At 41.7% G+C, this 15,234-nt stretch overlaps 1 protein-coding gene across 8 annotated transcripts; it reads left to right on the top strand.

Moving 5' to 3' along the window:
* The first annotated feature begins 2,257 nt into the window (after nt 1-2,257).
* METTL2A (methyltransferase 2A, methylcytidine) lies at nt 2,258-13,368 on the top strand. Of its 8 annotated transcripts, none has more exons than XR_006742495.1 (9): nt 2,258-2,416; nt 2,621-2,712; nt 4,506-4,861; nt 6,330-6,379; nt 6,693-6,753; nt 7,744-7,883; nt 10,160-10,266; nt 11,807-11,894; nt 12,787-12,923. XR_006742495.1 is itself a non-coding variant. In XM_036451108.2 (9 exons), exons 1-9 carry the CDS (start codon nt 2,322-2,324, stop codon nt 12,942-12,944), a joined length of 1,125 nt encoding a protein of 374 aa, XP_036307001.1. In that variant the 5' UTR covers nt 2,258-2,321; the 3' UTR covers nt 12,945-13,368. The 8 variants fall into 8 exon arrangements, 7 of the variants coding, with proteins under 7 accessions (XP_036307001.1, XP_045442297.1, XP_045442296.1 ...); XM_036451108.2 differs by lacking the exon at nt 11,807-11,894 and adding an exon at nt 11,895-11,960 and having other exon boundaries at nt 12,787-13,368; XM_045586341.1 differs by lacking the exon at nt 12,787-12,923 and having other exon boundaries at nt 11,807-11,898.
* The last annotated feature ends 1,866 nt before the right edge of the window (nt 13,369-15,234 follow it).

Below are 15,234 nucleotides of genomic sequence, written 5' to 3'. Positions count from 1 at the left end.
ACCTTCTAAATGTTCTATAATAAATACATATTTATGTTGCAATAAGTAAAAAAAAACAGAAAATCTGTTTTAAAATTAAAGTTTTAAAACCAGCTTTTCCAATTATCTGGGCTGCTATAAGTGCTGTCCAGGTTCTATGAAACCTTAAGGAGAGCAAATTATATTGATAACACCACGGTGCTTTCCCCACGCCCTTCAGTTCCAGAGCACATCTTACACCAACCAAATTTTCCACTGATTGAAACTGAAAGAAGAGCATGAAACAGTTAACTACCTCTGACCCGGGTTGACACCCAAGGCAATAATCCAAACGAGTTCTTAACCTTTACATCCTTTGAACCCATGCCACCCACTGAGCGAGTAAAGTTCTCACTAGTCACCAGCAGAGGGACCCTTAGCTCCTCTGTATGAAGTCTGATAACCACAGAGGACTCGGCCATGTCTTCCAAATTTCTTCCGAAGAAAATATTTAACTGCTTCAAAAGATTAAGGAAAATGAGTTGTAGAGGTCAAAGATAATTATATGAAAGTATTAAGTATTAGGATACTTTAGAATATTTCATGGGTGGAGGTAGGGGTGGAAGAGTACAAGGAGGATAAATGGTGATGGGGGAAAATAAAATAAAAGTTTTAAAAAAACATATCAATAGGGCCTAAGTTGTTGGACATTTTAAATGACTAATTATTGGAACTAACATAATAACAAAGTCAGCTCTCTGTAAGAAATTAAGAAGTGGGGCAATTGATTAGGAGCCCTAATAGCTTTTGATGTAGGGAGAAAAAAGTCTGGATGAGAGAACAAGATGCCAAGAATAAGCATAAACCAACTATCATATCTGCAAACAGCTAGCCTAGAGAAAAGATAGAAATTCTTGTGTTTATTTGGAAAGGAGATTTTGTTCAAATTGTTTCAAAAGACCATGATAATGGCAAGTCTTTTGTCTTCAAATAAACTACAAGTTCTTTACTATCTTATCTTTTTTATTCACTTGTGTATTTTTCTTGGTGATTAGAGAGAGTCCGGGAATTGTTCCCATTTCTTTGGTGGGAGAGGTATAGAAGAATCTCTCATTGCTCCCCTTAGTGTTTTTTTTTCTTTTAAAATATATTTTTATTGATTTCAAAGAGGAAGGGGGAGGGGGAGAGAGAAACATCAATGATGAGAATCATTCATTGGCTGCCTCCTACATGCCCCCTACTGGGGATCAAGTCTGCAACCAGGGCATGTGCCCTTGACGGGAATTGAACCTGGGACCCTTCAGTTCTCAGGCGGACGCTCTACCACTGAGCCGAACAGGCTAGGGCTCCCCTTGTTTTTGATGATGGGAAGAATCTGCAATGGAGTAAATGATCACTGGTTACCAGTGTAAGTCAAGTACTTCTCTACTCAAATAACTAACCCTTCTCTTCTTCCAAATGGTAATCATCCTTCTTCTGGAAATCTTCTCAACTAACTTTATCTTATATTGACAGCCGGCTCTTGTGAGAATCATTTTGTAGTGATTATCAAATTAGAAATGTAAGGCTGAAATGTATTAATGTCACAAAACTACATCTGTGCATGAATTACAATCTTGACTGTGCAAAATAAGCTTGGATATGAATAATTTAAACAGGTTATAAAAACAAAAACAAAAACAAACACTTTTAAAGTTCTCCTCAGGCCGAAACCGGTTTGGCTCAGGGGATAGAAGGGTCCCAGGTTCGATTCCAGTCAAGGGCATGTACCTTAATTGCAGGCACATTCCGTGTGTGTGTGTGTGTGTGTGTGTGTGTGTGTGTTTGCAGGAGGCAGCTGGTGGATGTTTCTAGTTTTCTATCCCTCTCCCTCTCTGTAAAAAAAAAAAAAAAAAATCAATAAAATATATATTTTTAAAAAATAAAGTTCTCCTCAGTTATTTATTTCCTTCCCCCCAAAAAATTGTATGGAGCTATTTCATAGCTTTTCACCTATGAAAAGCTGATTGGAGAGGCTGGAGAATTGCCCTATTTCCTCACCCTGCGAGCTACTTTTCTCAATTCTTTTGGCCAATCGGCTCTACCGTGGAACTGCCTTACAAGCTGGTGAACTGGGGGACCTGTCAGAGGCTCCCAGCCCTGAAGGCAGGCTCCAGTGGGCCGTCTCCCACTCTCCTGCCGCCAGGCGTGCCCACCAGAGCCTTCCATCCCACCCAGAGGGGCCAGCGCCACCCAGACGCAGGCCACCTGAGCCGCCCCGCCCCCGCCTCTTCCCGCCCTTTCCCCCGCGCCCCCGGAAGGGGCGTGGCCCCACAGGAAGTTCTCGCGTTTATGGAGCGGTAGGTATTTCCGGCTCCGGTATCATGGCAGACTCCTACCCGGAGCCCGGCGGGAGGAGGCAGCAGTTCGGGGGCCGCTTGCTGAGCGATCCGGCGCGGGTCTTCCACCACAATGCCTGGTAACCGCCCTGCCCCTGGCGCGGCCGGCGGCACGCCCTGCGCCCCGCGCCCCGGGCGCCCCGCCGAGCCGCAGGCCGCCCGCCACGGGCCCCGCGGGCTCCGTCCGCGCGCGCCGCTCCCGGGGGAGGCGTTCCGAGGCCGGCTACTCGCTCCGCCCGCCGCGGGAGCGCGAGGCCCCTGAGCTGCCTGTTTGATTTCCCCAGGGACAACGTGGAGTGGTCGGCGGAGCAGGCCGCGGCGGCCGAGAGGAAAGTCCGGGAGAACAGCACCCAGCGCGTTTGCCCGGAGAAGCAAGGTGCGCCCCGGGGGCTCTCAGTGGACTCCACAGCCCAGCCTGCTGCTGGGCGCGCTCTCCGGGAGGCGGAGAACCGAGGGCGCCAAGAGCCTTTTGTTCATCTGGGCTCGGGGGTAGAACAGGAGATGTGCAAGGATGGAAATGGGCTACACCGGTAAAGTCTTGTTAGGGCATAGAGGGCGTTTTTCTTTTTAGGAGGGGGGTTTGATATTATTTTCTAGTGCTTAAGTTTTTAATTATGTTGACTAGACCCATATTTTTTAAAAATATATTTTATTGACTTTTTACAGAGAGGAAGAGAGAGAGAGTTAAAAACATCGATGAGAGAGAATCATTCATCAGCTGCTTCTTGCACACCCCCCACGGGGGATGTGCCTGCAACCAAGGTACATGCCCTTGACCAGAATCGAACCCGTGACCTTTCAGTCCGCAGGCTGATGCTCTATCCACTGAGCTGAACCGGTTTTCGGCTAGACCCATATTAATATGGCTGGCTTCTGGCAATCGCCATACGATTGTTTTAGAGAGGATGTATATTCCACATGACTTTGCCTGAGGAAATGTCACCACTGAAGCTAGATCCAAGTGGTTGGACTCTTAAATGTTGGAAGAAGGGGACTAATGACTGGTGAATTATGTGTGTGTGTTTTTGTGTACTGGCTGTGAGAATTTGGGGCTCCTGCCAAGGAAAGGTAGGTGAAACAGAATGGAGATAAATCTGGCCAAAGAAAAAGATACTGCTTCTGGAGAGGTGGATGATTTCACTGCAAAATATTCCTAGACACTAAAACTCTATGTTGGGCCTAGGCCTAAGAGATGATTGAAGGTACGACTAGCAGTTGGAGAGTAGGACCCACGGAAAGAGTTTGGTGGCAACCATTAGAAGATTCCAGTTACAAAATATTTACCATGCATAGTTTGACAGACTAGATCAAAGCAAGTTACAGTTGAAAGATAATTTGAAAATCATGTGATCCAATAACCCCTTTTTACAATTAAAGAAACTTGGACCCCAGGACATGAAAGTAAACAGTTAGTACTAGTAGCAATGGTGAAACTAAAACCCAATTTCTTAGATTTTTATTCTGCTACACTAATCAAGGTCCTGTATTGGCAACAAGCAGAAAACTGAAATCTAGAGCAACCTTGACCACATTCAACAACAGCTTTCTTTTCAGCAGTCCACACTTCTTTAGTATATATATCCTGTCCTCTATCGTAAAAACTCTTACTCTGCTGAGACATTTTTTCTTTGTCAACAATCTTTATTTTCCTCTTTAGTATCCACACTCTAAAGAACCATCGACAAAGGAGCATATTTAAAGAAGAGCTGCCTGTATCACAACCATTGAGTTCACATGGGGAACAAACAAGAACCTGGGGTGTTTAGCTTGTAAAAGAAGATCTAGAGGGGGAAATGACTGCCCTCAAACACAAAAGAGTTGTTCTGTATGGTCTTGAGAAATGTAGGACCTTTTGGCCATGAGGTATTAGACAGATTTTTTTGAACATTAGAATTTTCTAATAGTTAAGAGCCATCCAAAGACGTGGGAGAAGAATTGATAGGTAGTAAGAGCCTAGGCAGAAGTTGGACTCCGTAGAAGGGCAATATATGGAGGGAATTCGCATGTGATAGGTCTAGCACTAAATGATCTCCATCTCTGACGCTGTGGCTCTAATTGAGGATACTTTTAGTATAAAATGACATTTGATGAAGCAAGGTGACAGTTGACAGTAGATACAAATAAAGTGTTGAGAAATGGTTCTTAAAGTCTTTTCTTAAACATTTACAGTTGATTATGAGACCAATGCCCACAAATATTGGAATGACTTCTACAAAATCCATGAAAATGGATTTTTCAAGGACAGGCATTGGCTTTTCACTGAATTCCCAGAGCTGGCACCTAGTCAGAACCAAAATCACTTGATGGATTGGCTCTCAGAGAAGAAGAGCGAAGTGCCTGAATGTAGGAGCAATGCGGGTGAACCTGGTTTAATAACAGAAGAACAGCACAAATGCTCTTCAAACAGCCTGGGGCATAAAGCACAGGCTCTTCCTGTGGAGGAGAAGGTAACTCAGAAACTCGGTCACTTGGAAATCTGTGCTGATGAGTTTCCTGGATCCTCAGCCACCTACCGAATACTCGAGGTAATCGTTCTTTATTGTTCTGGTAGTAGGTTAGTAAAGTTGTAATGTTGTGCACATGGTCCGAATAGAGAGGCTGACCACAAAGTGACATCTGTCTGATGAAGACTTGACCCTTATGTTGGCCAGGAATCACCTCCATTTAAGTATATATAATTGATTTCAGGGAAAGGAAGGTAGAGGGAGAGAGAGAGAAACACCAATGAGAGAGAAACATCCATGAGTTACCTCCTGTGTGCTCCCTACTGGGGATCAAGCCTGAAACCAGGGCATGTGCCCTGACTAGGAATTGAACCAGCAACTTTCTGGTACATGGGCTGATGCTCAACCAACTGTGCCACACTGGCCAGACTCACCTTTATTTTTTAACTGAAATGCCCTAAATGTAGACCAAGATATCTGGTGGTTGTGGCAAACAAAGATAAATCACCTGACGTATACTGCCTGGGAGCATCATATAGCATCTGAAAATTGTAGGTTGTATTGCGCCTGCCATCTGGAAAAGTGTCTAGGTCGGTGCTGTAATGTAAATTCACAGATGATGACAACACACTGCACTGGAAGCCGATTAGCCTTGAGATTCAGTCCTGTGGCATGACCTTTTACCTCTTACTCTCCCCAAGCAGAATGGGACATCTGGCTCTCTCTTTCTCCCTGCTCATTTCCTCATAGTTTTTTGAAGATGAACTGAAATGGTGTATATAAAATAGTTAAGAATAGTGTCTGGCACATAGTAAGCGCTTAGTAAATGGCTGCTGTTTTTATTACTACACCCAGTGCTGTATTTTGTTACGCCCAGACTTCGTGATCCCCGAGGACCGCCAGGGAGCCGAGTCCGATGCAATAAACAAAAGAGCCTTTTCCATGCTGGCATGGGCTCTGTGCCACTCACGCCGGCAGCATGGCGGAAGAGAGAGCGAATTTTGCCCAGTCCAGGGGTTTTACTCTGGTCGGTGGTGATGTCACTGCCTCGGCTAACCCTGATTGGTTGGGTAAGGGCTAGGGATAACTCCACCCTGCGGGGTGGAATCGGGAGCTCATCCTCGCCACGCCCTGTCCTCTCATATTTAAGAACAGTGTGATCATGGTTCTCTTTTCATGAAAATTTCTCAGTCCATTAGAAATGTTTTTCTGTGATATTGTAGAGCTCAATATGAAAATATTTCATCTACAGGACCATTCACTAGAATTCAAAAAATAAAAGCAACCCTGTTAACAATAAATAGTTTTTTTTAAAAAGTAAGAGCAACCTGTGCCTTTTTTTTCTAGCTCCTTCAGCTAATGAAAGCCCATGCTATTTCTGTACATGTTCCTGAAGTCAAGGTCAGGGAATGTCATAGGTACTGTTTAGCTCTGATCACTTCATCATCCTTAACACAAGTGGGCGAGATTATCTGTTGTTGATTATTTATCTTGCTTTGGGTAATTAATTTGGAAAGTTCTGTGATTAATAATTCATTTCTGTCTGCAGGTTGGTTGTGGTGTGGGAAACACAGTTTTTCCGATTTTAGAAACCAACAAGTAAGTATGTTGTAAAGTTTAACTATGACAGCAAAGAGGAGGAAAGTGAGGGGTTGTTTATCAAAAGTTTTACATCAAATGTAACTGGTTATTGGGAGCCATGGGTTACAGGAGATTTACATTTCTACATTATCCATTTATGGGTTGTTTTGATTTAATCTGATTTATACGTTAACCTTTGTCATCAAGGAAATTAGTGAGATTTAAACCTTTTACATTGTTAATATATGTTACTCAGGAAAGAGCATAGACATAATCCAGTTTGTAATGTAATTCTTCTGCTGTTTTGTTTTGTTTTTCCTGCCCATTTCAGTGACCCAAGACTCTTTGTTTACTGTTGTGATTTTTCTTCCACAGCTATACAACTGGTCCAGGTAAGTGCAGTGGCTCCTATCAGTAATTTCCACTGATTAAAGGGAAAGGGTCTAAAAAATCATGGTTTCTAGCTATTTCCTTACTGTACTGTGGTCTAAAAGTCAAAGATTTACTGAAATAGCCTGAAGGAGAGAAAAGAGTCAAATACAGAGTACCACTTGCCAGCCATGGAACTGGGCAGGTCTTAGGCCTCGCCAAACTTATTTTTTAAGGATTGAAATGAGATGATTGTTTAGCCAAAGTTCTTTGAGTTACAAGTCACAGAAACATGTAGACAAACTCAGCCAGTAAAGTGGAATGTCATAGAACCCAAGAGCATCAAGTGTAGCCAGGGCTGAAACTCAGCCCTGAAAAGGTGTCAGATACCAACGCAAGTTGGCTGGCCAGTGAGACGTTGCCGTCCCCTCCATCACTACACCCCTCCCGAGTTCATAGAATCTTATCTCTCGTTGCCCAGTGCTCACTTATCTTTTTCAAATTTGTTTTCTCTTTGCAGGCTAACTTTCTATAGTAGGTTTTCCCTGGTTTTGCACATGCTTACCCCTCCCAGTCCACCCTGTTTGGGTATTCTCAGCTCCTCACCAGAATGACTGTCCCTGTACCAAAGACTTCAGTCTGGGTTAACCCCGCAGCTGGTAATCTCCTCTGTTAGCTGGTTTAGCTCAGTGGATAGGTTTGATTCCAGTCAAGGGTACATACTGCTGTTACAGGCTTGATCCCCAACCAGGAGACAACCAATCAATGTGTCTCTCTCAAATTGATATTTCTCTCTCTGTGTCTCTCCCCCTCCCTTCCACTCTCTCAAAAAATCAATGGAAAAATATTGTCGATTGAGTATTGACAACAACAAAAAAAGGAATGTGTATCTTTATGATTACAGCGCCATCCCTCAGAGGGAAGTAACTGCAGTTACATTTAAAGCAAGATTAGTTTACTTGAGGCTCTGTGAACATTTTCTCATGTTGTCTCTCTCCTCCAATTATCTGCAGGCAAATTCAGCATATGATGCAGCAAGGTGTTTTGCCTTTGTTCATGATTTGTGTGATGAAGATAAGAGTTATCCTATTCCCGGGGAGAGTCTTGATATTATCATCCTCATATTTGTTCTTTCAGCGATTGTTCCAGACAAGTAAGTAGTATAACAAAAACAAAGCTTTAGTCATGGACCTTGATATCGGAGTTGGGCCCTAAATAAAAAGAATGTTCTGATAAGACAGAATGAAACCACTCCATATAAAGTGATAGAAACATCTCGACCGTTTTCCTAAATTTGTCTTAAAGTCCAACTTTTGTTTCAGCCTCAAACTGCTTATTGACTTCATTGGTTGGTTCTTTTTTTTTCTTTTCATTTTTATGGTATAATATCCCCAAAGAATGGGAGGACATCTTATTTGGAGAAATTTCATATTGATAATCTCATAGTACGTCGTTTCAACATCCCATTATTAGCCTTTTTAAATGAACCAAGCCTTCTCTCTCTCTCTCTCTTCTCTCTCTCTCTCTCTTTTTTTTTTTTTTAATTGATTTTAGAGAGAGGGGAAAGGAAAGAGAAACGTCATTTTATTGTTCCACTTAGTTATATACTCATTGGTTGCTTCTTGTATGTGCCCTGTCTGGGGATCGAACCCAAAACCTTGGCATATTGGGATGTTACGTTAACCAACTGAGCTACCCAGCCAGGGCATAAACCAAGCTTATTAACAGCACAGAATGTCAGTGAAGCCTAACTCAGCTATTCTCTGATATTTGAGTTCTGTGGAAAACGAGTACAGTAGAATTTCATAAAATCAGTTTAGATAAAAGACAATTGCTGTACCCTAGAAGGTACCATTAAAGGCTCATAGACATACCGTAGGCAACTTGTCTTCCTAGTAAAATACTGTTTCAAGGAAGCAGTGTTGGTTGGAGACCCAGGGGAGTGATAGAAATCTAGCCCGTGTTTCCTCTAGAGCAGTGTTTCCCAAAGTGTGGTACGCGTGCCCCCAGGGTACGGGAAGAGTTCGGTGGGGGTACGTGCTGCACCGGAGCTTGGTGGGGATATGCACTGCACCGTGCTTAGCTGCGCCTAATTCTCATGAGTGCGAGGGGTACTCAGCTACAAAAACTATAGAAGGGTACACATATGTCAAAAGTTTGGGAAACAAATGCTCTAGACTAACATTGAGTCATCTGACCTGACAGGGATATTGTGAGTGCAGTAAAGGTAGATGCAGAACAGCCCAAAGTGCCTGCATGGCTCAAAACATCAGTAACTGCAGAAGTTTAAATGCAACAACTTTAAAAAAGTTGCATGGAAAAAATAAAAATAAAAAACTTGCATGGGCTGAAACGCAGCATTAAAGTTAAAAATAAGATATTCAGTAGTTAAATAAACTTTCAGATTTTTTTTTTTTTTTTGTAAGTTTGTAGTGTTTATACTTCTGAAGTTAGAAAAGCAGAATGCTATACCAAGCATCAATATAATAGGAGCCGAAACAGGTTTGGCTCAGTGGATAGAGCGTCGTCTGCGGACTGAAAGGTACCAGGTTCGATTCCGGTCAAGGGCATGTACATTGGTTGTGGACACATCCCCGGTGGGGGGTGTGCAGGAGGCAGCTGGTCGATGTATCTCTCTCATCGATGTTTCTGGCTCTCTCTATCCCTCTCCCTTCCTCTCTGTGAAAAATCAATAAAAATAAAAAGCCTTTCTGTTTAAAAAAAAAATTTATAAAAAAAAAAGTGTAATAGGAAATGTGAAGCACTTCCCTCAGTTACTCATTTGCATACTGACTATCTTGAGGTTCAGTCTTTATTTAACAAATGGAAAGATTTGCATTCAAAGAACTTGGGCCTAGAGGGGGAGGGAGATGAGTTTACTAGCAGTCGCATTGCAGGTGGTGGGAGCACAGGGCAGGGATGGCTTCCTCCTGAGGCAATCCCAGGAGGAGGAGGAAGTAAGCCAGAAGAGTGTCACTTTCCTGTGGTGGAGCCCTAAGACAAGGAGGTTATCCTCAGTTATTAGGCCCCAGAAGGCTCATCAGAAGTTGGATGTGTGCTCCCGTTCTAACTAAAGCAAGGGCAGAGGACCTAAGACTTCAGGGTTAGGAAGTCCATGGTCTTTTTAGAATATGCAGCAAGGAAAAGGAATCTTGCCCAGCCTGCTTGAGTGTCCACCTATGAACCAAGAGGTCATGGTTCCATTCCCTGTTGGCATATGCCAGGGTTATGGGTTCCATCCCAGTACGGGGCATGCAGGAAGCAGCCTATTGATGATTCTCTTACATTGATGTTTCTCTCCCTCTCCCTCTCTGAAATCAGTAAAAAAAATATTTTTAGGAAAAAGAAAGGGAATCTTATCCTTAAAGAGGCCTGATCTTCATTCTCTGTCTCCTCCCTACCCTCACCCCACCCCACCCCCCCTTACAGGATGCAGAATGCTATCACTAGGCTGAGCAGGCTTTTGAAGCCTGGAGGGATGATGCTTCTGCGAGATTATGGTCGCCATGACATGGCTCAGCTTCGGTTTAAAAAAGGTATTTTGCTACTATAATCAAAACAATAGTTTTGCCATCAGAATAGACATAAAAATCAGTGGAACAGAGTAGACACTAGAATTATAGCTTCATATATAAAACCATGCATGACAAGGGTGGTCTGTTTTGAAGGCTTGTATAATTAGGTATTAGGGAGGTCTTTTTAACCAAGACAGCTACTTTTTAAAGAGCTACTTTCAGAAAAAGACATTTGATTATATAAACAATTTTAAATGTGATGTGGCAAATGATGTCATTAAAAAGTTAAAAGACAAGTATTCTTGGTGCATAAAACAGATAAAGACTTAATATCTCTGCTCTTCAAGGGACTCTTGGCAAACTGATAAGGAAAAGATCAGTGACCCACCCAAAAAACGGAAGAAATATTTTAGAGTTGGTTCACAGAAGAACATATTCAAATGGCCAAAAAAAACTTCAAGGGAATAAAAGTAACAATGAGACACCAGTTCTTAAACCAATTGCTGGCCAGTTCAAAGAAAGAGAGATGTTTCTCCACTACTGATAAAACATAAATTGTTATGACCTTTTTTTTATTTTTTATTTTTTTTATTGATTTCAGAGAAGAAGGGAAAGGGAGAGAGAGATAGAAACACCAGTGATAAGAGAGAGTCATTGGTTGGCTATCTCCTGCACACTCTGCTGGGGTTTGAGCCTGAAACCCCTGCATCTGCCTTGACCGGCAATCCAGGCAATGACCCCCTGGTTCATTGGTCGATACTCAACCACTGAGCCACACTGGCCAGCCTTTTACGGCCTTTTAAAAAGCTACTCTATATTAACTATTCAATCTAACAGTCCTTTTGGGAATTTTTCAAGAACCAGCCATAATATATACATAGCAAAATCTTGGAAACAAAGTGAATGCCTCTGTATAAGGGCATACTGTTGGTTTTGGGACAGGTGTTCCATTTTATTTCCAAGTGAGGAGAGCAGTGCACAGATGAGTATTTCAGACTTGAGCCCACATGTAATAGTAGCTTGGGAGAAATACGTAGGTAAGGAAAGCAAGTAAGATTATGTTAACATTTAAAAGGTGAAGGATTACACACCAGGGTGTTAAATTGATGTACAGTCGGGGGTTAGCAGTAGAAGGGAGTGTGTGTCTAAGATAAAAAGAGTATATGTGTGACATATATATGAATATGTATGTAGACACAAGAGAGACATGCGAAATGACACTAAAATAGTATTGGTGGCTTAGACTTAATGGTATACTTAGACTTAGCGATATTGTTTGATATTTATTTACTTTTCCTTTTTTTTTTTTTTTTTTTTTCTTTAAACAAAGAGTAGGTAGTATTTATTTAATCAGGGAAAAGGCAAAAACACAACCTGTTTCAGAGAAAGCAGGACTGTAGACTGGGAAGCTGAGAGTCACAAGTATAAGTTACTTAGCCTGCAGTTTGATCATTCCCCTCTGGCTGTCCTTCTCCAGAGCACCATTCCTTTGTAGGAAAAAAATTGCAGATTCCTGCTAAGTACCAAGTATAACCAAAGAAGAATTTTGTTCTCTACCCAGGAAGATGATCTGTGGTGTACCTTTGATTCACAGTGAAATTCAAGAAAGTGCTTAAAAGTTTCTCTATTTTTGCCACATTGCTGCGCAGGTCAGTGTCTGTCTGAAAATTTCTATGTGAGAGGTGATGGCACCAGAGTTTACTTCTTCACCCAAGGTACGGAAACAACACTCATCTTTATATTAATACTTCCAAAGTATATTAAATGTTCCTGGTGGACTTTCAGAAGTCAGTTCATTGGGCCCTCCTACCTTTTACAACCTTTTCCTAGCCTTTCCCGTCCCTCACAGCCAACCTGAACTGCTCACTGTTCTCCAGATAGGCTCAGCTTGTACATCTTCTGTCCTCCGCCTTGTTCTTCTGCTGTCTGTCCTTCCTCTCTGTCACATTGTTCAAAATGGGAAGCCAACTCATTTTGCTAGACTCCAGTGCAGCTTTTTCACCCTCTAAGCTGGGTTGTGCCTTAGATGCATCTTAATTAGGGTGAACTCACCATTCACTGGGTTCCAGGCATCACCTTGAACTGTTCTCCCTTGCTGCTCGCCCAGCTGCAATTTCCTTCTCCACCAGTGCCCTAAGAACACTCCATTGCTGGGACCTTTGTCAGATCACGTATTTTTCTGAGCCTCTGGTTAAAGTGATAGAACTTCTCCCCTTAAAAAAAAGAGGGGGGGGGGGAGCTTTCACATACATATAGGTAGATCTTTACATGTAATTTTAAGGTATTCATAGAGCCCTCCCCATCAGCTGACTCTTAGAGAAGCTTTCCCTCAGGTTCCAGTTCACCCTTCCCACATGGTGTGGCTTCCCCTGCCTGAACATGAACTTGCTCTTTCCTAGCACTGCTGCATTTTTAACTAAACTGCCTGCTGAAGCCACTAAAAATACCTAAGCTCTCAAGGAGCTTCATTTAACATAGAAAATGGTAGGTACTATACTTTTCTTCTGGGAAAAATACATAAACATCTATTTTCCAAACTAGATGAACTGGACACACTTTTCACAACTGCTGGACTGGAAAAGGTTCAGAACCTGGTGGACCGTCGATTGCAAGTGAACCGAGGGAAACAGCTGACAATGTACCGAGTTTGGATTCAGTGCAAATACCGCAAACCTCTTCTGGCCAACTCTGGCTCCTGACAGGATGGGGGCTCCGTGGCTTTTTAAAAACATTCACAGCTGGCGTCTTGTTGATGTTGGACAGTCCAAGGAAACTTGAGCCTTGAACCCAGGGAAAATGACTTTTATCAAGATTCTAACAATCATGCTTTCTATTTGTGAAGCCCTTTAATGTATACTTTTTTCCAGCTTTTTCTTACTTTGAGATCTCAAAATACCTTTCTTGTCATTTTATAGTATCTTAATAACTAAAGTATTCATGGGAATTGGGAATTTTAAAGGCATCAAGAAATTTCCATGTGAAAGTATCATGTATGATAAAGTGCCATTTGACTGTATGTTTCATTAAGTTATTTGAAATGCAAATTCCTGGTTCCAAGGTGTTTTAAGCATTTTTCCCCTTCTCTAACCTGTGTCCAAAAATTAAAAGGATCTTCATTTTTAGAAAAATTTTGTCTTATGTCTTATTGTGTCCTTAAATGTTTGACACAATAGGAATTGAGAGAACTTTATTTTATCCACACCCCTTCACTTCTAAATGTGATTGTCATTGGTATTACCTTTTTTTATGTTCTGCTTATTTTCAGTTATTATTTTTACATGTTTCTCTCTTGTGGTCCATAAGTTATATGATGTTCTTTTTTTAAATATGTTTTTATTGATTTCTAAGGAAGGGAGAGATAGAAACATCAATGATGAGAAAGAATCATCAGCTGCTTACTGAATACCCCTACTGTGAATTGAGCCCGAAACCTAGGCATGAGACCCCGCCGTGAGTTGAACCATGATCTGGTTCACAGGTTGATGCACAACCACTAAGCAACACAATATCACCCTGGGATATTTTCCATTAATATTTAGAGAGAGTGGAAGGAAGGGAGGGAGGGTGAGACACACATTGATTGGTTGCCTCCCGAATGCATCCCGGATCGAACCTGCAACCCAGATAAAGTGCCCGAGCTCACAACCCCTCCGTGCTCCACCCAACGCTCTCACCACTGAGAACACTGGCCAGTTATATATTATTAATTTTACCAAATAAATGTCAATTCCTCATGCCAACATTGTGGAATTTCAAATTAAACTTGGATATTCTCATAATTGTTATATTCTTTTACATGTGAAAAGATAAGCAATTTTTTAAATAATTCCAAACTTACAGAAAAGTATAGTACCAAGAATGTTATAAGAAGAGTCACTTTTTTCCTGAATCACTTTTAAGAGGATGTAATTCCTGTTATGAGATGTTCTGTATCACCAAATAAGTCTTATCAGAATAAGTTTACATGGAAACACTTACCCACAGATAACCAAGTTTTTCCAAGAGTCCCAATATAACCTTTATCACTTTATTTTTTAAAAAGCTATTTTGTTGTACTTAGTCATGTCTCAGCCTCCTTCAAGCTTGTTTCATGACCTTGACATTTGAAGATTACAGGCTATTTTGCAGACTGCCCCACAAATTGGATTTGTTGATATTTCACAATTTGGTTCAAGTTCTACCTTTTTGGCAGGAATATCAGGTAATGCTGTGCTGCTCCTATTCCTTCCTACTAGGATACATGCTTTTTAATTACTCCATTGGTGATGCTAATCTTGATTATTTAATTGAGGTGGTGTCTGTGGAGATTCTCCACGAAAAATCACCAGTAAATATTTTGTAGAGTGTTTTGAGACTACAGATATCCCTTCCTCACCAAACTATCCCCTGGTTTCAGCATTTTGCTGTTTCTTGCCTGATTACTACTCTATGATGGTGGTCATATAGTGTTTTCTAATCCCATTCACCCTATATTTACAGGTTGGTGTCTATAAGGAAGACTTCCTTTTCTCATCCTTTTACTTAATATGGACTCATGGGTTTCTTTTTTATTCAATGATTATATACTATTGCATTTTTTTAAATATATGTTTTTTTTGGTTTCAGAGAGGAAGAGAGATAAAACATCACTGATGAGAGAGAATCATTGATTGGCTGCCTCTTGCATGCCCCGACTGGGAATCCAGCCAGCAACCTAGCATGTTCCTTGACCAAGAAATCGAACTGACCTCCTGGTTCCTAGGTTGATACTCAACTACTGATCCACACTGGCCGGGCTTCTATAGTATTTTAATGTTCATATTGTCCTAGATTCAGCCAGCAGGAGCTCCTTCAAGTGCTTCTGTAACCTTTTGATGTGTCCCAGTTATTCTTTGAGCACTTCAAGCACAAGTTGTTCCAGGCTCATTTTGTACTTTTTATGTCCCAGTCTGAATCAGCCATTTCCCCCAAGGACTTATGTTTCTTGAGTGGAGAAAGGAATTTAGAAAC

This window comes from Pipistrellus kuhlii, unplaced genomic scaffold (genome assembly GCF_014108245.1).
Source record: "Pipistrellus kuhlii isolate mPipKuh1 unplaced genomic scaffold, mPipKuh1.p scaffold_m20_p_22, whole genome shotgun sequence".
In the NCBI taxonomy this organism is placed as follows: Eukaryota; Metazoa; Chordata; class Mammalia; order Chiroptera; family Vespertilionidae; genus Pipistrellus; species Pipistrellus kuhlii.
This window is presented reverse-complemented; position numbering and strand designations above follow the sequence as displayed.